General features: G+C 45.5%; 2 protein-coding genes across 2 annotated transcripts; both read right to left on the reverse strand.

Annotated features, from left to right (window-relative positions):
• Nucleotides 1-224: 224 nt before the first annotated feature.
• LOC146203961 (antimicrobial peptide microplusin-like) lies at nt 225-5,007 on the reverse strand. The gene is made up of 6 exons (XM_084586034.1): nt 4,853-5,007; nt 3,582-3,640; nt 2,331-2,420; nt 1,806-1,832; nt 658-926; nt 225-393 (listed from the first exon to the last, which is right to left on the reverse strand). Exons 1-5 carry the CDS (start codon nt 4,926-4,928, stop codon nt 675-677), a joined length of 504 nt encoding a protein of 167 aa, XP_084442160.1. The 5' UTR covers nt 4,929-5,007; the 3' UTR covers nt 225-393; nt 658-674.
• A 9,135-nt stretch (nt 5,008-14,142) lies between these two features.
• On the reverse strand, nt 14,143-21,804 carry LOC146203962 (uncharacterized). Its single transcript, XM_084586041.1, has 5 exons — nt 21,446-21,804; nt 19,349-19,410; nt 19,126-19,215; nt 17,722-17,748; nt 14,143-14,314 (listed from the first exon to the last, which is right to left on the reverse strand). The coding sequence occupies exons 1-5, from the start codon at nt 21,516-21,518 to the stop codon at nt 14,255-14,257; spliced, it is 312 nt and encodes a 103-aa protein (XP_084442167.1). The 5' UTR covers nt 21,519-21,804; the 3' UTR covers nt 14,143-14,254.
• Nucleotides 21,805-24,923: the final 3,119 nt, after the last annotated feature.

Raw genomic sequence — 24,923 nt, forward strand, 5'->3', positions numbered from 1 at the left:
GATGATTCACATAATTCAACCCCCAACTCTCTTACATATCCCAGAACAGGTCTTACGTCATCCTTGTGCTCCAGTAATACTTTAGCCAGTTAATCAGCCTTCACAGGTGGTGGCGTTCTGCCTGCAAACCTCATTCGCATCGTTCGAGTAACTGACCCCTTATTCAGGTTATTCGTCCAAATTGCTATGGATCAAAACAAAATATCAAGCAAATGAAACCATGAAAAAACATTTGGACATTTTATTAGAAATTGATACAGTGTTGCCTTTTCTTTTCAGGATATCTTCCACTCCGCCAAGCAGACTTGCCGATAATTCAGCCAATCTATCAATCTTTTATTTCAGTTTGTACATGCCAACTCCCGCGAGAGGTAGTGCGTTCATCACTGCGAACTGTAATGAAAAAAAGAAAAAAAAACTGGTTAAACGTGTTGAGACCGAATGGCTACTATGAGAAGCACCATGTTTGGTACCTCCTAGACGTGTCATGTGACAACACCCTGTGCTGTCATATGACCTTGCCAGAAAGCGAACAAACCTAAGCATTTCTCTTTCTTCGTCCTGACATAAACGAGTAAGAATGAAAGCATAACAGATGCTCGCCCGTACATCGGAACAAATAACGGCAGTAAAATTAAATTGTTCCACCAAGCCAACCTCAAAAGTCGGAGCCGTCACCAGAAGCCCAAAGGTGCGGGTCTGAAAGCGCCGACGCCAAAAGCCCTGGCTCCGAAGGGCCTGGGTCCCAAAGCTCTGGGGGCAAAGAAAGCCGGCTGAGGAGCCAGAAAAGCTGGTCCGACGGCTGCAACTGGCAGCGCTGCACCAGTCAATGCGGCGCCAGGCAACGCTGCGCCAGGAGTTCCCACGAGTGCGGCGGCAGCCGTGCAGCGGAGTGAGAGGTCCCGGAGAAGGGTGGCTTCGGGCCGCTGCAATATCGATAAGAAAGCGATGGACGCATTCGTCATGAGCTACACACAGCTTTGCCTCCTAAGCCCGAACGTGCCTTTGTAACTGTCCTGCTGCGTGCACTCTTGCAAATAAACATTCTTGAGCAAAGCAAGAAGGACAACACTTCCACAGATCTCAGAGTACACGCATATCTACATCCCTTTATTCTTTGACGGATATGCTCAAGCTATGTAAAAATAAAAAAGAAAAGCTGTGTGCACGAGCTGTGCTGCGCCTCTCATGAGGATATTTACCGCCACTTCGGCTTGTTGCCTGTTCTCTTGTCAGGCGTGACGTAATAACGTTTCCAAACTGGCAGGTCTGAACCTTTCTAGGAGAAATCTGTTCGAATGGTCTTAAACTTGCGTTACAAACTCATTGTTTGATGCTTTGTTTGCATGTTCATTTTCGTAATGTGTCCGGTATATCGCAGACAATGGCCTTCACTGCCCGAGTAGCCCATCTGCAGTTATCATGTCGCGCATACAAGCCTCTGCCAATTTATGCTGGCTCAGTTCCCTCAAAAAGTTCCCTCAAATGTCACCTGTCGAGATAACTTCGAGTAAGGCATTTTTTATTAGGGTGATAAAGAGTGCAGGGATAAAGTCCCTAACTTCCCTCCTGGTTATGATGCAAATATCAAGGAACATAATGAATAATAAAAAAGATGGCAATAGCTTATGTGTTCCATTTACAAAATGGTCATATAAATAAATTGGGCAGCAAAGCAGGCAAACTACTACGTAAGACCCGCGGAAACTAGAGCAGCAAGCTAGAGAAAAACACCAGGAAAGAATATCTGACATTGCGATGAAGTTTCGTAAACTATGCTGCTAGCTGCATCCTGATGCACTTACCGCAAACAGTGCCATCAAGGCCCGGTCCTGAAATAAGAGCGAATAAGTGGGTAAGTTGAGGCTCTTTTAAAGTGTGCTGCGCAGTCAAAGCACAGAAAATCACGCGCTACGTTTATCAGCCCGAAAAGCTTTTATGAAAACTCAGAACTTCAATACGATGAACACAAAAATGATTCACCTGCATAGAGCGTTGAACCACCTGCAATAATAAAACAACCTCAACCTGAAAAGCGTACGCCCTGTCACCTAGAGTGAACAAATATCGCACTTGTGAAAAACAAGAACATAAGCATTGTTTATTGTACGTTCCTTCGTCCTTAAAGCTGGCCGTATTTTGTTTGACACTGTAAAAAGGGACGGGGCTAAGCATGAGCAGTTACAACTTTGCCAATGCTGCCAGACGACATGCTGTTCCGTACTGCATAAGAGGTACGTTCGAAATAAATATGAAATGAATAATGCTGTAATAATATAGGAATTTAGTATTTGCAACACTGGTAGATTTTCATAAACATGACCACTTACTGTGCTGACAAACGTGCACAATTTTTGGACGGCGCAAAAGTCGTCCGTGCATCCTAGGTTGGCAACAGCATCATCCAAGCGGGCGTTAAACTGGAAAAGCAGAAAAAAAACTTTCAAAATATTACACCGCGCTCTTCGCGCGATGATAAAAACATACGAAAGTTCCAGACAGCGCCAGGGCTGTAATGCTAAAGCCTTGCAGTTTGAAGGCACCGTTCCAACTTCGGTTCGACCACATAAGGTATGGATCCCATTTTTGAAACTTCACTGACCATCCAAAGCACATACATGACCCACGTTGCTTCCGTAGTTTATTTAGAACTTTTAGAATTTTATCGTAGTATGTTTAAGTCGTCAAAATACTCGGTAGGACGTCTACGGGTAGTGAGCTTTGCCTTTTTTTTCTATTTTTTTTTTTAGGCCGCGTGATGTAATGTTCCTACCTCATCTCTATTTTGCTGTATTAGCCATGACGTGTTGGCTATCTAGGGACAAGCTGTCATTAGGTCTACTTATCTGTCCCTGGCTTGAGAGAATTTGTTTCTAAATCTAGAATTTCAATTTAAAGATTTAAGAACTTCTCTTAGACATAGGGGAAATTTGTCCCCAGATATGACATCACATAGAGAATGACGTACGTTCGTTCACAAAATTCTGTCACGGCGCTTATGAGACAAGAAACGCTTTAGCCTTAAAACTATTTTCGGAGCTAGGATTCATTGCATATATTTATTTTTGTGTTCCGAGAATGAACGCTGCCTAATTTCTGCAGGTCTCACTCATTATCTACGCTCTAAACACGACACGGAAACCACAAGGGAGGCAAACGTGTGTTTTTTCTTTATCGCGCTGGGACTGAAAACACTTCAGTGCCCGTGCTCTCTAAGGAGTGTTTATGCACATACGTTTGATCGGAATGATATTATAGCAGCAGTGCCCGTTTTCAGCCAGGGCCCGCGATGTCCAGGAACAGTCTTCGTATTTTTGCTGAGCGCGAGTCATGGCACATGCTTTCAAGCCCTCAAGCTTCCAGCATTACAGCACTTCGGGCCGACTAGGCGAGCGACGCAATCTTCCGGGAGGCGAGGCATTCTAAGGACTATAGTTTCTGCGGTTGTGTTGGTACAGATGCAACACTTCTCTTCTTTTAATTTCTCTTCTTCTTTAAGAAGAGAAACGTTACAGCTTCTTCTATAGACTTCTTTCTGTAACATATTAAAGTTTCATGCCTCCATAGTTGTTCAAACTCACCTCCCCAGCCTGGTCTCGCACACACGCCGCTTGCTCTTTGATCTGGTCCTCCGAAGCAACTGCGTAGAGAGGGGGAGCGAATGTACGTCCAAACCATCGCCTTTAGGCAGGGACTGCTTACGGATCTCACTGATATTAAATATGTCAGTGATTAAAAACAAGAAGGATGCGTCTTTAAACAAAACTATAGCAGTCTTCAGTTAGCAAAGTGAAATGTAAAGGCAAGAGTGGCATACGCCAAAAGCTCATGAAGCTGGGAAGAGCAACCAGAGCGATTATTTTGCGTGGAGCCTATAAACTTAACTCTATTTTATTACGTTGGTATGATGTCATGTACTCGCTATACACAATATAAAAAAAGCCCATAAGACTTATTTTACTAACGCTTGAGTACATCCTTTGTATGTTCCCGCTCTTCATAGCATTATATAGTGATTAAAGCTGTACGCACAGGCCCTTTTTAAAAAATGTAAAAAGTAAGCGAATGCTTAGATTTCCTCGAAAGTCGTGACGAATGCTTATGTTTTTAGCCTAATCTAAACGCATTCTCTTACTTCACTGAAGTAGAATCAATACGTGCTAACCAAAGTGCAAACATATCAGCTCCAGAGAAACAAGCATAAGACTGCGCAATAACACTATTAAAGTGTTATGTTATAGTAATGCGAGCAATAACAATATCTTAGTAGATGATGCAGCCATAGGCGTTATTCTTGCGCTTAATGCTAGCTATTTGAAACATAAAAGAATTCTCACGTAGCAAAGAAGAGTCAGTTTTTTCACTCGATTCCCGATGGCTCCAGCGTTCACATAAAAGATCTTCTTCGGGGTCTCAGCAAGCTCAGTGTATCAGTGAGAACGATTTAATGTTGGGTGCTTCCCCAAAAGAGTCGGCTTGAGCCTGCAGTCAGTAATACTGACCAGTAGCCAGTCAGGCAAAGTATTAGTAGGCCAGCATAACAATTGCTCTTACATGCTCTCTACTGCACGTGCTTGAGCGATAGACAGAAAAGTGGCTACGACTGAGCTAGAAAAAGCAGTTGAAAGGCGCTCAACTGTGAGCGAATCCGGGTGTAAATTAAGGTGACCACTAAATTAGTGGAAGCGCAGGCAACACGGGACCGAAAGAACAATAAAACAAGGGACCGGCGCTACCCAGAGCACAAAGTTGCGTCCCCCTGTGTTACTTTGCTCTTTGGCTCCTAGTTCGCTGCGCTTCCTTTCAATATTTTCACTCGCGGCGGAGAAGCGAGAAAAGTTGGGGTACTCACAGCATATGGCTGCTTGGCGTGCCGACGCGAATGCAGCTGAGCAGACGAGGAGAGCACAGGCAAGCAGGAAATTCATTTTTGCGCTGAGAGAACACTGGCAACTTTCTCCACTGATGAAAATTATCGAGGTGTGTGCATTGACGGCCTGTCGGAGAGCGTTATATACTCCATCTGTCACGGAAAGACGGGAAAGAGGGAAGAAAACTTTCCCGGATGTGATAATCAGTAAAAAGGGGGGGGGGGGGGGGGGGATTATAGTCGTATGCTTGCGTTTTGGTCTATATGGTCATCACTCCCTGCTTATGGCTTGCTTGCCTTTCGCTGTCCGCATATCTTTATGGGCTTCCCAGTTATGGAACTCAGTCGAGAGCTTCCGGACAGCCGCAGACAGCAGCGCGACTCCGGCTGATAAAGGACTGCTTAATTTTATACCACGCACTCATCCACCTCGGTACCGCACTCTCTTCTTCTAGAGCCCCAGACTCAAGCCTTAGAGCAGATGAGCTCGCTCAGCTCCGACCTCAACAAGGCTCGCCCTAAAGTTGAAACAAGTGCTGCGTGACAGGCGTTCGATTGCGCCTGCTCGCTTTGAAGCCACCGCACTATCCTCGTCAGCGTATGAGCACACCTTTCCTCTAATCTCTTCTCCGGTATGCTCACCAGCATGGCCACGCCACCGGCCCGCTTGTTTTGTTAATAGCTTGCCTGAATTGCAGCTCGCTGTGATTGCGTTATGACGCTGTTGTCCTGGCGAGATTGTTGTTGTGTCTCGAAAGTGCACTGGCGCTTGAATGAGACGTATATATTGCCTGCAAAGCTGCACTCAGGCAGCGACGAGTTGGAAGAGCAGCTAACTGAAAGATCACGGGGTGCTCTCTCCCTCTTTCCAGATGCGAGAATTGTTCATTGACTGTTCCTTACACTACTCGTGAGTTCGAGCAGTTTTGGCATCAGGGAATAAAAATATATAAAAAACGGAAGATGGTGCTTTTGCCGTCTCTCAATGGCACATTAAGTTCAGTTCAGTTCAGGCGTTCAGTCGTGTCCGACTCTTCGTGACCCTATGGACACAAAAGAGAAGACATATTTCGGTGCCAAAAAAAAAAAAAAAAAAAGGCAGTGACGCAAACACATGCATGAGTTCGTTAACCACGGATCTTAAGAGCAATCTTCGGCAATATGAGCATCGGAATAACAGAGCGGATAACAGAGGAACAGATAGGAGTAGACAAGCTGGGAGAATTCCCGACAGTGAATGTGCTTGGTGGCGACTATATTGAACTCGGACCGTTTCTTACTTGTGTGAAACCTTCTACTGAGACATTTGGTATGCGGAAGGCAATGAAGTTTCAGAAAAAGATTGCTTAGTTATTTTTAGTTAACTGCGCATTCCAGAAGAGTTTCTTACATGCTTCGGGCTGTGCAATCGCTCATGCTGGCGTTGGGCCATCCCAAAATGCCGCGAGAAGTGACTCTCGCAGCGTGACAGACATTGTGGCGCGCGAACATGTGAATACCTGTCCTGGCAGGTTAAAAGGGATTTGCTGTAATGACAACAGATGTGTTGCGTGAGTATGACGTAGCACATATTACGAAGTAATGGTCGCTGTACTCCATATGGTCAGCATCTATAGAGTTCGTTTATCGGCAATTAGTTTCCTTCTCTCTCTCTCTCTCTCGGCGCTTTTCTGCTTGTCTCTTTGGTCGCTATTCCCGGGTACCTCCTTCCACTGTTGTGCTCTTGTTGATGGTATGCTACCATACATAATAGACTACTAATTTTGACTTTCGTTTTCTTTTTTCTTGTTTTTCCCACATTCCTATCGTATTGGTGTCTTCGCGTCCTGCTGTTCTCAAACAGAAGAACAAAAAATGTCGGGAAAGTAGCAATACAATGCACGCCGGTTGATAAGTCTCTAATCTAGTGGAAAGGTGGCCAGAACGCCATAAATATTAAACCCCTCCTTGCCCCTTCATTTTGCAACGCTGCGTGGTGCTTGGTCGAATAGCGTGTCTAAGGAGTATCGTCACTGATCGAGGCTTTCGACAGATGGCGAGGTGAAATCCGTGATGCCGTGATGGTAAAGCTCTCCATAAATAGCCTTCACGTCACGTCCTTTCTATGATGTGCTTTATGCGCGAACAATACGCTGGTTTAAAGACAGAGCAGATAGCTAGAAAATTTGGTGTGGGCGTTGCGAAAGAATCACGAGCATGTTGGTAGGTTACATGGTCAGTCACTGATTGTTCGATGTGTTTTGTGAACGTTAAAGGACTGAGCTGGCAGGATCTGCAAACTTCGGCAGCTTCTTTGAGATGCGAGGGTAAAATAGAATCTAACCTTCCGGAGCCCTTGGATTCTGAGCAAGACTAGCTAGCCACGCAGGCACGTTCGTACGACTGGTTAACGCCGAAAATTTAGTGACGAGTGGTCTCTTGCACAGTGTGGTAGTTTATGATTCTGTACTAATAGGTGTGTGTAATAATGAGTATAGATTAGAAAACTCAAGAGGAATTCAGCAGCAAAGTGCATATACGCAAACAAGGACACATAAGGGGAGCCGCAGGCATGGTATATTATCGCTGTCGCTTCATACAGTTAAAGATTGAGTTTAAGGGCTCACTTTTCGTGGTGATGTGGTGGATTAATGGAGGGTGGTGAAAAGATGACGAGGATCGTCAGGCGGTAGACGTATGTTCATGACGAAAAGGAGAGCAGGAGGCCATCTGCTGCCATTTAAGGTCTTCTCTGTCAAATTGAAGATGAAGTCCGCTTATAAGTGAATAAAAGGAACTTGTTCCCAAAGTGCCCAAGTGTGGGAGATTCATGAAGCCGCTAGCTGAGGTAATTCGAGCAAAATGAGAGGAATGGACATCAGGCAAGTGGCGGGACAACTCTTGCGACCTCAACGCGCACGCCACCACCCCGATTCTGGAAGGATTAGAGGGATAGGATTTGGGCATCACGCACTTAGCGCGGACCTGGTTCAGAGTAATTTTCGCTTTCTAATTTTTTTTAATATGCAGGAACATCTCGATGGGAGACGTTTCGCCGACATCATCAACTTGTCACTGGGAATCATCACGTTGTTTAAACGGGGGGCGAGGACTTCATGTGCCCATAGCATACTAAAAAAAAAAATGTTATAGGGTTTCCAGGCTGAAATAGCTTTTTTGGAAATAGGGAAATTAAGCAGTATAATATGGTTCCTTCTCTACTTTCCATATCACTGCTGCCGCTGCCCCTTAAAATGCTCCTACTATAACAGAACGGCACCACTGTTCCTCCGATCGCAGACTGACTGGAGCACCGAGTGTTATCATTATCATTCATGCACAAGCGCATCTTCCAAGGGAAGGAAAGCGTAGCAGGGGGCGGCAGAAAGTTAGGTGGGCGGATGAGATTAAGAAGTTCGCAGGGGTCAAGTGGATGCAGCTAGCACAGAACCGGGTTAAGTGGAGAAATATGGGAGAGGCCTTCGCCCTGCAGTGGGTATAATCAGGCTGATGATGATGACAAGCGCATCTTACAAACGGGGAGTTGTTGTGAACGCAATATTTTCGCATACGTGGATATTGCACTATAGCGATTAATGTATCCGCAGATCCTCCCACGGGACGCTTTTAGATTTCCGCTATTGTCAAACAGGAACCCATTCGCCCCGCTGTGGTGGTGCAATGGTTAGGGCGCTCGACTACTGTACCCAAGGAAGAAGAATCGAATCCTGGCCGGCGGCGGCCGTTTTTCGATGAAGGCGGAAAGCAAGGTGCTCGTGGATTCTGCGATGTAAGTGCAAGTTAAAGACACCAGGTGGTCGAAATTTTCGTAACCCTCCATTACCACGTCTGTCATTCCCTGAGTAACTTTCGGGCGTTAAACTCCCAAACAAACAAACATACAGACAAACAAAGCCATTTAGTGTTATATAGAAGATGTAACGACCCAGTGCAAGCGCAGGACAAGCTTTCGTCAGTCATCGGAATATTGGATCATTTCCCTTCGGTACGTTCATAACAACACTTTGTAATATTTGACAGTTATCTCACAACAAAACGCGATGACCAAGAAAGCGGTACTTGTTTCCTTGACTCGCCATGCGACGCCAGATGCAGGAGATGGTGCCAGGATCAAGCAGTACGGACGGATGAAGGATTACCAGTTGTGAATATCACATGAGAAATTCTACAATGATCCGTACACGCGACTACAACTATGACGCTGTTAAGAGCAACATTTCAGCAAAACTTCGTATATCAGTTTTTATTGTTCGATCTCTTGTTACTGGCCACAGTGATGCCGGCTGCAGCGAGCACATGCACTGACAAATTGATGATGAGCAATTTCTTAGGTGCCCACTTGCGCTTCAGCAACTGATGGCTGCTCACAACTGACCACGCGAATTATGAGTCAAGGTTAGCCCTACCGCATGTCAAAGTTGCCTGTCAAAGATATTAGCTTTCACGATTTTACGTTTTCGACCGCCTGTTACCTGCTCTGATCTTTACAGACCCACCTTGAGTGCATTTCCTCTTCTGCGCACTTCCTCCTCTTTAGGTCACCTCAACGGAAATTTATACAGAGATAGCGTATCAGCATTTAAGAAGTGGCATATAGAGGGTATAAACTGGGTATAAACATGTCAATATTTTTATACCCCGCGGGGTGGCGCAGTGGTTAGGGCGCTCGAGTACTGCGCCCTTTGGATGCGGTATCGCATCCCGGCCTCGGCAGCCACTTTTTGATGGAGGCGTAAAGCAAGGCGCCCGTGTGCTGTTGAAGAGCCCCAGGTGGTCGAAATTTCCGGCGTCCTCCCCTACGGCGTCTCTCATAGCTTGAGCCCCTTTTGGACGTCAAACCCCACAAATCAATCCATATTTTTACACATTTTGTATGTTTGTATTGCAAACCCGCATAAGCAGCTCCGCGAAATGCATGGACCGCTAGCGAGTAAAAAAGAATAAATTGCCCACGATTACGTTACTTCCTAATGCGAAATTTGAGCGCCACGTATCAGCTGTTTCACCTCTTCGATAGATTGAGGCTAAGATTTTGAGCAAGACACGTGTGTCCAATTACAGACACCTTGTTTTTTAATTTTTCACACGTATTCCATCAAGAAACACTCCACCAACAGTTCTTGGTTGTCATGAAAGAAGCTTTGTAGTTGGAGAAAAGAGAGCAATTGAGTTGTCGGAAGGTTGCGGGAAGCAGCGCGTGGGCCATAGGAACGTTGCGCGACGAACACATAGACACGACTAACTGATGCCCCTGACGCCGCTAGCGAGTGAGAACGGGATGCACGCACCATGATCCGCTGACAGCGAGCCGGCGTTTCAGCAACCGGAGAGCACCCTCGCCGCCACGCAGGAAGAGGGGAGACCCCCTCCTCCTCTTTTTGCATGGCGGCGACGGTGTTCTACGCAGTCACGTAGTCTTGACTCGCTAGCGGCGGCAGCGGCATCAGTCAGTTGCTGCTAGCGCTGCATCCAGCGACCCCCCCCCCCCCATTCTTTTCCCCGTGTTCTCCGGTTGCTGCGCGCGCTCCTGCCCCCATCATTCACCGCTGAGTGTACCCCCCTCTCCTCTTCCTGCGAGGCTCCGGTTGCCGAAGCGCTGGCTCGAACTGGTGCGATGAAAGAGGGGCGGACCTGGTTACGAAGCCGACGCGGTCGACGCCGACGACGATGACGACGCGAAACCCAGGAACGGGCGCCAAAGAGCTTCGCTCTAAAAACCTAGTGGGTGACGGCGTGCTATTTTTAGTTTTGAAGCAACAGCCGAGCTCCCTTATGAACACCGAACTTGTAGCTAAGAGTTGCTTATTACAAGCAACAAATACATTATCTTATGGAGTCACAAATATGCACAGCCGGCCGGGTAGGCGAGCTCCCGTACCAACTGCACGCAGGCGTTACTCGTACGCGACACGTGTCCCCAACCCGTGGCGCAAAGTCGCAGCCACGGCAGGTCTGGACGAAATATGCAACGAACTGGGCACGCTAGGTAACAATTTATTAACCCTAACGCAAGGCAACCATACACACTGCGGAAGAATGTTCTATCCGATAACATAAGAGTTCGGGTGGCTCACCGGGTCGTCGTAGTCGTCCACTGGTAGGGAGGGTCAAGGTTATCCGTCCAGGGTCTCCGGGTGCAGGCGAGGCAAGAGACCTTCCTCTCCCGGGCACCGCGGTTTTATCCTTCTCGGTATTGCATACCGAGTAATCGGTTGCTTCTCGGCACCAAACGAGAGAAGCAAGTTGTTTCTCCTCGCGTTTGGAAGGTTACCCTTCCCTAGGTTACCAGTGCGATGCTGGGGAGCGAGGGAGAGCATTGTATGGGGAGCGAGAGAAATGCTAAGTGCCTTCTCCCCCACCCTCTCCTGGCGAGCGCGCGTCATCTCGTGACTCAGCCGCGCTCGTCGCTGGTTAGAAGGGACAGTGGGATATACGTGTATCCCCACAACCTCCAAGACACTTTTTAGGAGAGGTTGCACAACATTCAGACAAAATGAAAGGCCGCAGCTGCACCTGTTGGTTAAGGCAAATTACGAAGCTAGCACCTGCAGTCGCAAAACTGGCACTTACACAAGCGTTCAGCCCCAAGAGTGTTTCCAAGCCTTATGCCATTCCCGTCCCATTAAACAATGTGGTGAAAAACAATAAAAAGTGTCATCGAAACTGAAGGCGACCGCTGGAAAGGCATGCACCAGATGTCTACGGGCCAATTAGCTCTTGCCAGGGGAGTGAAGCATCTAATTCTGGTTTGATTCATGTGGTCTCACATCCTAATGCGATCGGGGCTACGAGCAATGCGTAGCGGAAGGTTCCGGGTAATTCAGGATATTATGGCAGTGGGTCAGATAAGTATAATAGTGTCACTATAAAAAAAAGACCGCATTCTTAGAAACAGGGCTGTATATGGATGAGTGAAACGTGTTCACAGGCTTTTTTAGGCTTTTAAGCTTTGTTTTTGGTTTACGCTTTTTTTTTTACAAGGTACGTGGTAAAATTTCACACTTCGCTACTATCATCTCTCACCTCTTTCGTTCATGTATAAATTTTGTGAGCCCCAAATGAACCGTTAGGGGAAGTAAGCGCGTGTTTCTGTCCCTCGCCTTCTTACTGTGCAGCGGAACATCAGTCAGGGAAATTCGTTAAAGAGAAACAATGAGTTTCGGTACAGAAAACTGAAAGCTTTGTTATAGAGAAACCTAATTGTTTGAAAGACGACTGTCAAAATGCTGCCGCTAAAGGGCGAGCCTTGTGCGAAATTGTCGGTTTAGCGCGCGCAGTATAAAGGACCAAAATACCACCAGTGGACTCACGACACATCGCACGGGAGCTTGTACTACGTTGTCCAAAATGGTCAAAAATTGCCTTTTCGCAAACTTTCCGTAAGGATTTATATGGTTGGATACAAATTAAGGAGAAGCTGATTTTTTTTTATTCGACTATTGGACAAAATTGAATTATTCTAATACACGAAGCTGGTAGGTACCATCTAAGCGCGAATACCCCTATAAGGGAGTAATTAAAAGTGAAGCAACTTGTCCTTTAGGGCACTCCTTATAGAAGCTAGGCATTATTTTCAAACTTCGGGGTAGATTTGCGGACACCAAATATTCAGAATTCTACATACTTTTGTCAACAGAGGCAAATCTCCATCACAAAAAGCATTTATTTCATGCATTTATTTTTTGTTTTTCAATTTTTGACAGCAAACAAATAAAATGCTTGATGCAGGAACATAAGCTAAAGGCAGCACAATCGCAGAAGACATTTAACCTCGGCACTAGAGACCATGCGGTTCGCATTTAGATGAAATCGAAATCTGGGGTAAAATACCTGTAACAGCGAGAGCTTCTGCTTCCTTTGCCGAAAATATCTATTTCGCCTTTTTGGTGATGAAACGTACGCCAGGGCTTCGGAGCATGCCTTTGTTTTGATATCGACAGCCCTAGCAGACATGATACTTTCTTTTTATTCTCTTATAGGCTTGTTTGTGTTTAGAGTGTAGAGCATGCCAAGTAGTTTTGCGGTATCATATAAAATGCGGATGCAGTCACAGACTAAAACGCCACAAAGTTCAGGCTTCTCCTTATGGCGCTAGAAGAGTGCCGGTAAACGATAGTGCGTCGTTGGTTCCGAAATTTCGGATAGCCTATCGCTTCGCCCAAACGCTGCAGGCGTGCATCATCGAAAGCTATCAAATAATGCTTCGTTAAATACGGTAGCACTGGTTTTCTTCTTTTAACCAACCGTTCGTTCGCTCGAAACGGAAAGCTCCTACATATTACGTCTCTATCAAGGCTTTGTCCACTTGTGTGCCCTGTAAAAATTGCGAACACCTAAAAAAAAATTTATTTGGTGATTACTTTACCATCTTAAATTCTAACACAAAAAGGTTTCAGATTCTGTACCTGCAAATTTTGTCATCTTTGGGCTCGTCAAATTCAAGAACTTTACATAAACCATGCATGGCCACCAAAAGTCTTTTATTGATTTCAGCGTCATGGAGGTTAATTGATTTGCACGTTATGCCCTCTTGCGGCTCTGGAGGTACCCCCCGTGCACTAAGTTTGTCCTTGCGGTCACCAGTAAGTGTCATGATTGTTTGACATACTGTTGTGCTATGAAATCCCTTTTTGTTTGCCACCTTGACTGAAACACAAACTGCTTCTTCTTGATTTGCTCTAAACCTTCGCCATACGCCCCGAAGCTACTTAGTTGAAGCCGCGATGTGAACTGTCATCATGTCACGAATGCAAATTTTCGCAGCCTTCCTACTATGTGAGCCTTGTAAAACCACCGCCAAAGCATTGACGTGGCTTGTATAGGTATACTCCTGGAAAGGCCATTGAACGTAGCGACAGAAGTGGGCATTGGGATGCTTGCAAGACTAAGAGATGGCGGCTATGCCTTCACTTGATACATGTGCAGTCCTCTCGCATAATCTGCGGCAGAAAGCGCAGCACGTTCGCGCTTGTTATGATTGCAGAGAGACGTGTAGCTGAGTCGCTGTCGCTGTTACGAATACATGATTTCGCCTGATATTTCGACGGCCTTCAAGAGAACTAAATACTAATCGACCATTCTGAACATTAATTCCTCCAAATGTTCTGTGGTAGTGCCATGTAAATCCAGCGATGCCCCCGAGAGCAACCATCGCGTTTTGCATCTAAAAGTTGTGGGAGCGTCAGTGCACACAGGCCAGTTTTACGCCTAAGCTGGCATGACCATGTGGCCTCGCCAGGGTAGCGAAATGATTTCTCGAATTCACAAGTGGATCGGTGTAATGTCCGCCTTTATTTAATCACGTCCCCTACCCGCCTACAAAATTTGCATTCAAGCGTGTTCCGAACAGTGCATCACACGCTTTGGTCGTCATCCAGCACCCCTCTAACTGTGACCAGGCTTGCACTGCTTGTAAGCTTCCTTGATAGCTTCCGCCTCCTCCTCCTGAAAAAGAATAAATGCAACGACAGGTCAGAAATAGTTCACTTTTTGTTTGGTTTGGTTTATGGGGCTTAACTGTTCAGGGACTCAGACAGGCTTAGGGGACGCCTTAGGGAAGGGCTCCGGATATTCTGACCGCTTGCGGTTATTTAACGTGCACTGACATCGCCTGATCCTGGAAGGCGCCTTGCGTTTCGTCTCCATCGAACTAAGCCGCCACTGCCGGAATCGCACCCAAGTCTCCCGAATCAGCATAGGAGAGCGCGCAAACCACTCAGCCACCGCGCCGGAGCGGGGATAACAAATAAAGTATATGTTTCTAAATAGCCTTTTGTTTTTGACCATACCCAAAAGCTCAAGCCTCCTTAGCTGTAAGCTTTCCTTTTATTATTCCGGCTGTCATTACCAGCATACAGAGCGGACTCTCCTTAAGTGCTGAAGCTCGTTACTTTTTTTTTTATTGCAATGACGAAGCTGCATGCATGCAAAAGCAAAGCCAGTGTTCTAGAACCCACTTTTCGCTAGACACTTCTGCTAGCACCTAGAATAAATTAAAGAGCAAATTCTTAATAACTACATTAAACGCAGCGAGTCCAGTTTTGAATAGACCAGCTGTGCAGACTGAGTTACGATGATCGCGAGTTTGAGTAAACGGGGTCGCACTGTACTCTTTTTAGCCACAAGCAATGAACTAACATTTAAAGGTATACTGAACACATATCCAAGAATATAGAAAAAGCACCACAATCACAATCTTAGGACATGATTACACTAGTACAGACACATAATTCGGGTTAGTTTTGAGCGGATGGCTGTATATTTAACGTGTTCTGAGCGGCCACGGGGTCAGAGGCAGCGCGCTTCCGACTGTGAGCCAACAGGTGTGACGTCACAACTACACTCAGCAACTTCATGGCCCCGCACCTGAAGTTGGTTGACCAGTTACACTCAGTGTCGGATCCCCCGCGTCGTGCCGTGCACAATGCTGCGAAGTGTGGAATACTGCGCACGGGGGAGGTCGGGGGGGGGGGGGGGGGGGTGACGCGTACGGAGGGCGCGGCGCTGGGAGGGAACACGAGCAGCAAAAAAAAAAAAAAAGCACGTTCGTCCCTGCGCTTTGTGAGTGCCACGGGGGAAAGGAAAAATGAACAGGTGCAACCGGCCGCGATGGGGGTAGTTGTGATCATACATGGCAAAATTACTTTTGAAAAGGAATTAAATTACATTACTAATTGCTTTGCTGAAAATCGCAGAAAAGTAATTAAATTACATTACTCATTACTGCTCCCAATAAGTAATGAAATTACATTACAATTACTTCTACTGAGTAATTAAATTACTTTCTAGTTTCCATCCATGCAAAAACTAAGCAAAGCTAGTAAACAAAACAACAACTTGTTCTCCAGACGCGAAGCACACACAATCTTTCGTCTTCCCGCCAAATTCCATCCCAGAGAGCTATTCCTTCTCTCCTACAGTACGTGCCATTACAAAAACAAGACTACCGCAAAAAAAGAATACGGTCGAACGGTCCTGAAATGACCGGCGAACCCAGCGTCTTGCTGGCCCGGAGCTGTCTCCGCCATTTGAAGGGCCCGAAGAAGCTAGCTTATTCATTGCTTCCGCAGTCCCAAGAATCAATGTCTTCACATTTGTGCTCACTGCTCTGTAATGCTCAAGCCACGGTGCCTCACCTCATGGACCCTTCTGCCTATCTCCCCCAACCCCAATCCTCCTTCGCCCCGCGGTGTTGAGTGTAACCAGGCACCACTGTGCCCTAGCCGACGCAACAGGGAGTGGCGCTACGCTGCGTTCCAAACTAGTTTTCAGCTCCAGCCTATTGAAGGAGTAGTGGCGCATTTTAGCAAAAGTAATTTAAAAAGGAATTAGTTACTTTTGCTGCGAAATTACTGCCAAAAAGTAATTCATTACATTACTAAATTACCAACCCGAAAAAGGAATTCATTACATTACAAATTGCCGAGAAAAGTAATTAAATTACAGTAATTTCATTACTGTAATTCAATTACTGCCATGTATGGTTGTGATGTGATATCCGGTTTTGTCAGAGCTTTCACAGGAGCCCGCTAGGTGCGGAGATTTGAGAAATATTCATTAAAATACTTACTTTCCGCTCATTTCTGTCCAAAAAGTGGATTGTTTTGGTCATTCCCAATGCGATAGGTATACCATCTGCGCCGGAAATCTCGGCGGCAATTTTTTTATTCCGTATACCTTTAAATAATGTAGCAATTGAGTTTCAAACCACCCATGATTACACTTACAATAGTACGTGCTTCGAGGAGTCTGTAATAACTATCCGCGGCCGCCAAAAAAAACGAATACGCCGAAGAGAACTAGCCCTTAGAGTAAGTACCCCTGCTTCTGGAAAAAGCGCCTTTTCATGGTCTTTTCATCAATTAATCTTTTAATTTAATTACTCGCCCTGATTTAGTGATTCAATGCACGAAACGAACACGCGTTTCAGTAAGCAACTGCACAGTTCGCAACATTTCAGGTTAAATGAGCTCTGTGTGTTTTGAGCAATGCCGCTACGCACTCTTCTCTTAGACAACCTTGGCCAGGTAATCGGCTTTAGTGCTTTCCCTCTGCCTTGTCCGGCCTGCGCTGCAACGTCGTTTCCGCCCTCGTTTACATCCATCCGGCTTATCGCTGGCAAGCTCGGCGTGCATGTCCATTCACCCCAGCGACCACGACACTGATGACACTGTTACGCACGTATTGCAGTGTTGACGTTAGCATTTTTTTTTTGTTCCAGTTTCCTTTCTTTCTTTTTGTTCCTTAGCTCTGTGGCATTCCTCCAAGACGGATTCGCGCGTAATTGCACAAGCCACCGACTACCTCGGCTAGCTCGCCAAGTGCTTTTCTCGCAAGTACGGCGCCTTTTTTTACCCTCGCGTACCCCTTAACATCCGGTGGTTAAAAGAGTGCTGCACTGTGTTCAGTCTGCCGTGATAAGCGGCCCTTTGATGTTTAGCCGTCATCCGGCTCAACTGTCAAGGGCTTTTCTGAAAAAAGCTGAGAAAGCTTACACAAAGACTGCCCCAGGTACTGCATCGGTGCCCTGAAGCGAGCGCACTTATCTCTCCGCAATAGAAGATGCCCTCGCACTCAACTGAAGAATATGGTGAAACTCTGTAGGGGAGGGTATTGAAACGGCAAGATTAAAGGGACTAGTGGACGGTGCCGTGCAAAGCCGGAGGGTTGAACAAAGCTTCAGTTTGCATTTTCATTTCGGCACCAGGAGTTCCTGAGAAGGCAGATTAAAACCTCTGGGTGCTGTTTATTTCCAAAACTGAAAATCGACGACACTTTCAGTCAAAGTTCGGCGCAAAAGAAGCACGGAAGGCACTGAAAAAACTAAAAAGTGTTAACGAAAAAGTACTCACGGAGAAAGCCGTCTTGAGCAGCTCAACCTAAGAAAGAAAGAAAATTTCTTTTGTTCCAGGTTTGCAGATTTTGTTTTCTTTTTACTGTATACTGCCATTTGCTTACTGTCAGCCCCTTGAAAAACAAAATTGTTGCTTATCTTAAGCCCCAGATTTTATTTCGCACTGATCAGTGAGTAAGATACCAGGCGTCCCTTCATGTTTCGTCAGATAAGCCACCTTCACACAGCAGTCTTCATATAAGCCCGTTCCTCACTACTTTTATGTATTTATCTGGCTTTAATTATAAAACATGTAGGCTCGTCACACAGCTTTTTAATAAAATTTCGTCATATCTCGCTTTCCAGTGGCAATGCGGAGCTTCAAATGTCCATTATTTTTTTCTTGCGATACAAAGACTTATCAGATTGAGTAAGACATTTCTATGCAGTCACGGCCATTGGTATAGTCCGACGTATGCGTTGGCGGTGAATGAGTAATTCGTAGTGTCATTCATTGGATCTGACTCCGCACAAACGACGCAAATGTGAACGCTAGAGCACATGCGTAAATGCGCTTGGTAATGGCAGCTTGCCAACATTCGACAGTCCTCACATTTCATGAAATAGGGAGTTGTAAATAAAATGCGGCATTAATCTCAAACGGGTCACATTTTTCACCCACATAATATTGCACCTAAGGAGTTATTAAATTACTGATTTGAAGCTGTTTATACATTTGAAGAATGGCAAAGTGAGAAGTTCAAACAATTTCAAATTTCAAATGGTTTCATTTAATGTAGTTCCGGTTCTCACCCTTCACATGAAAATACTATAGTATACTGTTCCAGAAATTAAATTGCTAACGCCACGTTAAGGGCCTCTGTTGTACTAGCGCCGCCGTAAGAATTTACGATTCTGGACAACTTCAGGCTGACAAAGAATTAGAAACATTTGTTATACATATATTCATAGTACGCGTGGAACAGACTTAAGGAACCTTCTGTGTGCAATGCCTTCAGAATTTCTGTAAACCTAAGTGTAATGCTGGAAATGTTTTGTTTTGTTTGGTTAGGTTAGGTTAGGTTTGTGGGGTTTAACGTCCCAAAGCGACTCAGGATTTGTGAGACGCCTTAGCGGAGGACTCCCGAAATTTCGACCACCTGTGGTTCTATAGCGTGCACTTACATTGTATCTATAGTACACGGGCGCCTAGCTTTCGCCTCGACTGAAAAGCGGCCGCCGAGGCCGGGACTCGATCCTGCATCCTCGGGCATAGTAGTAGAACGCCCTAACCACTGCGCCAGCCCGGTGGTGCTAACGTTGGAAAGGCTCCAGACAAAGCATGCAACGTTTTCAGCAGGCATTCACCAACGCAACTGTATAAGAGATTTGCTAGCAAAAAGTATCAAGACGATGCACTCACAAAGTCCACTTCGGCCTCGCACTGCCTCTTAACAAGCTCGGCAAGGTTATCACCCTGGCTGTGGATGATCTCAGCCGCCTTTCCCTTGAGCTGCGATGAAAATAATGCATTATAAAAACTTCGAAGCAGGTGATGTAACAGAAAGAACTTAAGCATTATGCCTCCACAGTGTGCTTATGGAAGCCCTAAAGCAGAAGACGCCGATTAATTGATTGACTAATACCTCGGAGTTGACGTGTTCACTCATGCACTTCAGCGTTTCCTTTATCTGGTCGTGGTCGAGCTCTGTGAAGAGAAAACAAAAAGCAGCAGTCCAATATATTATCTGATATCACCGTGTTATGCAAGAGCTCGGTTCCGCGCTCCATCTAGTTTCCTGCACCCAGTGCTTCTATATCGCGGCGGCGCGCAGTTTTTGAAAGCAGAGGGCACCACGGACACCTGCCCGAAGAGCGGTTTAACTTCAAGACTAGCTACAGGAACACAAGTTGAGAGAAAACCTTTGTGCGCCTCAGAAGAATGAGAGAGAACATCAAGAGCTTCGCGGCGTTGTTGTGGCGCTCGACACCTTGGCCCCTCTGGTTTCAGCTTTCCATAAAAAGAAATTGAGAAAACGGCCTATTTTTATGCTAAAGCTTCATTTGGCCAATTAACTCACTGATTACGTAGCAAATGATACCCCAAGACAGGCAGTGAATTCCCTCTGCTTATTACTGCGACAAAAGACAGCAAAACAGAATACGCCCGACGAAAGGTGGGAACCCTGACTGTCTTATATTGGCGCGTCAGACGCTCGGGGTTCAAGAATAATATCACCGTTTATGAAAAAAATTCCTTAAAGAAGTTAATGTGCCCGCTCAATATTTTCGAATGACCGACGCGCATGCACCAATTACTCAAAGATGTCGAAAGCAATTTAAGGGCCTTCATAACGCCGCAAGAATTTAAATGGCTTTCAAAGCGCTTAATTCGATTATTGGATCACTGGAGGCAATGTCCTCTTTCTTGTTAGTATGACCTCGAATAATATGAAATTATTTAATAATTTGTGAATTTTTCTCCCAGTGTCAAGCTCAAAGTTTCTTTTCAAGCTTACCGGAAGACTTGATGGCCGAAAGCTTGTTGCCCTTTTCATTTTATTTTTAAGTGCAATGGCCACTAGACCCGTCTACTAGCGCAGTGAGGTTTAGAGTACCCAATTCTCTAACGTCAGCGTTGCACATACAAAAAAAAAAAAAAAGGGAGACTTATTAAGGGCTGTGATCTTCTATCTGCAACAAAGCAGATAATTTTTGCCCACATTTACATAGGGTGAAATCCTAAAAACAAGGTTTAAGAAGGTTGAGTGCATTACTGAAGCTAGAAGGAACAGAAGAAGGAAAAGGCCCCAAAAACCACCAATTGTGATTGTTGAAAGACACACCTGGTGAAATCGCATTAGAGCGACAGCGCTCAAGCCTAGTTCGTACAAGCGGTGATTGCAAAAATGAGGCAAGATAATCGTTATCTTTTGAAGCTAATTGTAGTAGTCGCATGTAATTATGTCGCCTCTGTTACAGAACATGCACATGCAAATATTTATTTGATAACCTGCGGGAGTTTTTACACATTGTTTCATGGACTACAAGCCCCAAAAATTTTATCAGCTGTGGTATTTGGAATATGTGCAAATTCCCGGGCTTATTTTCAGACGTATATATGTTTCATAGGTTCTTTGAACCTAAAATCACTTGCGTGTAATTGAAGACAATAAGAAGGGACTTTTTGTGGATAACATTTTCATGTCATTTATTGTGGAGAATCGGGATGACGGTTCTTTTACAATCGCTGACCTTGAATTCGTTTTTACGAGCATTAATCATTAAGGTGTGTCTTATTCTCGCGCATTTTGTGTTTATCTAAAATTCTTGCCTGCCTGTACCGATTTTAGTTATCATTCTGTGTTAGGTCGACTGTGCGTTAAGTGTTTGAACATTAAATACTAGTCAGAAGAAGATGTGTTTCGAAAACTATCCTACATACCAGACTCCGAACTTACTAAAGCAAATATGTAAAACAAAAACGAAGAAATAAGATATTTCCCGTCATCTGCACATACAGCGCCACTGGGAAATACAAGCAGACGGGTGAGATGGCATGAATAACAGGCTTGGCTAGAGCAAAGTCCCAGAAGCATGTAGGCTTGTAAGTCTACGTTGTGTGCAGTTAGGCCCAAATTTGGTTCAGGATTTCGTGGCAAAAGGCGAGATCCGCAACCAAAATCGGTCCAATGACCAACTGTATGAAAATGGGGATGGAAGTACCATTTAGACTTGCTTACCGCACAGTTCCTGGCCAGCTTTGACGACGAAAGCTCCAGCCAAGATGAGCCCACAGACGAACAGCACCTTCATGATGGACTGCTGGAATTGCGCGAGAGCGGCAAGAGGAAGACAAGAGGAAACCAAGAGCGAACTCTATTGAATAACCGCGCGCTGCTGTCAGTTATATATGCGCACACACTCTCTTTCCCAGTGTCCTTGGATATACATTATAAGTCAAAACATTAAGACAACCCTCTGACTTCATTCTTACTTTCTTTTTTGTCGATATTTAGCGGCCGTGCTTGAGCACCTTTCTCCATTAAGTGCTAACATGAATAAACTAAAGAAATTAGACGGACAAAATAGCGAAAGAGGAAGGCTGTTTTCGGTTCAGAGCAACAGGAGCGTCGTGTAAAAGGAAAATTTGGCGCGACGATGATACGCATCGCGCCTTTTGATCATTGGCCGGTTCGCTGTGTCCCTTCCTGGTTTTCTCTCTTTTTGTCGCGATCTGCATGCTCACGCACTTCTGCCTCGGTGTCATTCGCGCAGAGGCAGATCCAGCACGTGAGCATTACGTATACACCCGCCTTCCCCCCCTCGATCCGTTCCTCGCCGCCTGATGATACTTGGAAGCGACGGCTTCGTGTCTGTGGGCTCGCGTGTCACGGTCAGCCAAGGCATTAGCAACTAACTGCCCCACCCTGCCTGCGCTTCTGCGTTCCCTCTGCCTTGAGCGCGCCAGGACGTTATTGTGCCCCATGATGATTTCTTTTGGCTGCCAGTAATGCGCCCATTGGTCTGTAAGTGGTTACATACAATAAGAAACTTAAGTTCAGCATCGAGGCCGTGCAAAGGTTTCATTTCACTCCGTAGGCATCTTGGTTGAGAGCCTGTCAGTCACAAAATAAAACTCAGGTAGATGAAGCCAGTAAACGAGGCAAGAGAAAGCAACCATGGCGGTAACAAACATTAGTGGACTTCCAAAACAGTACCAACATAAAACCGCCTTCTTTTTTTTTTTTCTGGCCGGGGGATCCTTAAAGTTTTCGCTGTTATCGATTAGCTGTTCAGTAGGAGGCTACCTTCAGAGAAGGGTAGCTTATAGGAAAGTAGACGTGCTATGCTTTTCTCCTTCGATTAATCGGTTCCAATAGTGAAATCTAGCTCCAAGTAGATAGTTATCTGCATATAGAGATAGATATGTGCAGAGTAAATGGAGAACGAAATTGCCGGTGCACTTGTGCATAGCTATGATGTCTTTTAGTGAAATCTTTCGTTTGTTCTTCTTGATGGGATAACAGCAATGCAAAGAAAGAAGTGCAAACAAACGCTCTTTGCACCTGCAAGTTTCAAGTGAAGAGTTTCAAAAGTCAACTTCAAGGGCAGACTCACACGCGAGAGCTCCAAGTAGAAACGGAAGAGTTGTGAATCAAGAGACACTGTGGTTACATGCGTATATGGATGTGCCCGGCATTGTTCGCACGAATTTCTTTTTGTTGCTTATGTAACGCCACCGCTGAAGAAAGCTACTACTGAAAGCGTGCGCGTATGTTGCTCTGAAAAAAAAAAAAAAAAAAAGAAGAGTAATTCAGAGTTATATGTATAAAGTTCCAATTTTTGAAATAGGACGGTATGAGAGACGCCATAGTGGAGGACTTCAGTAATTTTGACCACCTGCGGTTCTGTAACGTACACTGACATCGCGCAGAACATGGCGCCTCCATCGAAAAGCGGCAGACGCGGTAGGGATTCGATCCCGCATCCGTGGACACAGTAGTCGTGCTACCTAACCCCTGCACCACCACGGTGGGTAAGTAGGACGAAGTGTACAGATACTCTGTTCTCTCTCTCTCTCTTTTTTTTTTTTTTGTCTATTCTGAGCACTTCTATCGATAATCGTGAACGCGACAGACAGCATTGGAAGGCCCAACCTGTGAGGCAATTGTTTATCTGATTCTCAATGGATGGGAGAAAGGAACAGCCTCACATTTTAACGCCAGGAAGAAAAAGTGGTTACTGACGCGATATGCTTAAATCTGCGCTAGGGAAATGGCTTTCCAGAATCTGGTAGGGGCGCATAACCGAGCATTCACATTAGCTCTCGAAACATAGAAATTTATTCAATCGACAGAGTTGGCAAAAACGTCTTGATATTGAGTGTACGTTGACAGTGAAAGCGGAGTGCCTTTCCGGCTCCAGACAACCATCACGCCTTTGGCTGACCGCATGCTTGAGCCTGCGGGCGTATGCAAGTCACGAACACTCAAAGGCTCAGTGACTGATGGTGGCTTTTGTTGCGAAAGCAACACTACGCTAGTCGTCGAGCCATTTCGCGTGGCACAGCGTAGGCCAAGCTACGCATGCGCAAGGAGCCACGTGACGTCAGAGGAAGGAGCTGGTGTGTCAGAGCTGCCGTCGCGGCCGCGTGCTCGCCGATTCCGGAGAAGGGACGTCATAACCACAGCCGGCGCCAGCTGCGCATTACTCTCTCCTATAGTGAACTAGAATACGTTCTAGTGGCACGAACGACGACGCTCGGGCACGCCGATTTTCATTGACGCCGGATGGCGCCACTGCAACATCTACTAGTCGACTTTTCAATGCTTTCTTGCAATAGCGCGACATAGTACCGATGCTTTTGTGCGCCTATTAAGTAAAAGTAGTGATTTTTTCCCTATGCCGACGTATGTGGACCTCCACCCATGATAGAAGGCGTTTCATTCGACATTATTTGGGTTTTCGCCGTTGCACTAGGGTGAAAGCGCTCTTATTTCGCTGGCGTCTGCTACAGCTAATGCGGGACGAGTTATCGCGCACTGTAAATCGTTACGGCACATTTATTTGTACGGGACGGGTATTTTTCTGAGCCCTGCAGAGCCCGCTTTATTACAGAGCCAACTCAACTGTCAGCAGCAGACTGGTATTAGAGTGGCCAGGCATCGTACGCACGTACGGGTTCTCGCATATCTCCAACCACGCCGCAGTAACTCTCCTTTAGCCAATAATAATGATTATATTACACTGCGCTATTCGGTATCCACTAGTAACCAGGAATGCTCATTTTAGCTTGATATCTGCTTAGCGTTAGGAAATTTGCCAACATGGTAAAGTGAGGAGCAGCTTCAGGCTGTTACTTTTTTTTTTTTTTACAAAGTGGTCATGAAAAAAAAAAAAGAAATCCTACGCTTTGAAACGAATCCTCCAGCGATATTCTATGGCGTCACCATTATTCTCTATTCACAGCAACAATATCTGTTATAAATCGTCGCTGTAAGCCAGGTGCTAATTAGAATCCTTTCATCATCTCATATGCATAGCATATATGCCAAAAATACATACTTGAGGAGGGCAGAGCAGTTTTGTTTAGGTACTTCACAAGGCTTCTCCACTGCTGTTTTATTTTATTTGAGTGCATGGGACAAAAGCCATCAACAATGAGTTGTTTTGTGAAATTATTGACTACACAAACAGTCCTAAGAGCATCCATCTGCT

Source organism: Amblyomma maculatum, chromosome 1 (genome assembly GCF_055883805.1).
Source record: "Amblyomma maculatum isolate TAMU_Amacu chromosome 1, ASM5588380v1, whole genome shotgun sequence".
In the NCBI taxonomy this organism is placed as follows: domain Eukaryota; kingdom Metazoa; phylum Arthropoda; class Arachnida; order Ixodida; family Ixodidae; genus Amblyomma; species Amblyomma maculatum.

Bases quoted from the DNA above. Each gene is read 5' to 3' on its own strand.
- LOC146203962 (XM_084586041.1), bottom strand. From the start codon at position 21,518: ATGAAGGTGCTGTTCGTCTGTGGGCTCATCTTGGCTGGAGCTTTCGTC. The intron at 19,411-21,445 runs GTAAGCAAGTCT...TTCTCTTCACAG, and splicing joins AGCTGGCCAGGAACTGTGCG to AGCTCGACCACGACCAGATA. The intron at 19,216-19,348 runs GTATTAGTCAAT...TTTTCATCGCAG, and splicing joins GTGAACACGTCAACTCCGAG to CTCAAGGGAAAGGCGGCTGA.
- LOC146203961 (XM_084586034.1), bottom strand. From the start codon at position 4,928: ATGAATTTCCTGCTTGCCTGTGCTCTCCTCGTCTGCTCAGCTGCATTC. The intron at 1,833-2,330 runs GTAAGTGGTCAT...CTCTTATTTCAG, and splicing joins TGTGCACGTTTGTCAGCACA to GACCGGGCCTTGATGGCACT. The intron at 927-1,805 runs GTAAGTGCATCA...TCGATATTGCAG, and splicing joins CCTTGATGGCACTGTTTGCG to CGGCCCGAAGCCACCCTTCT.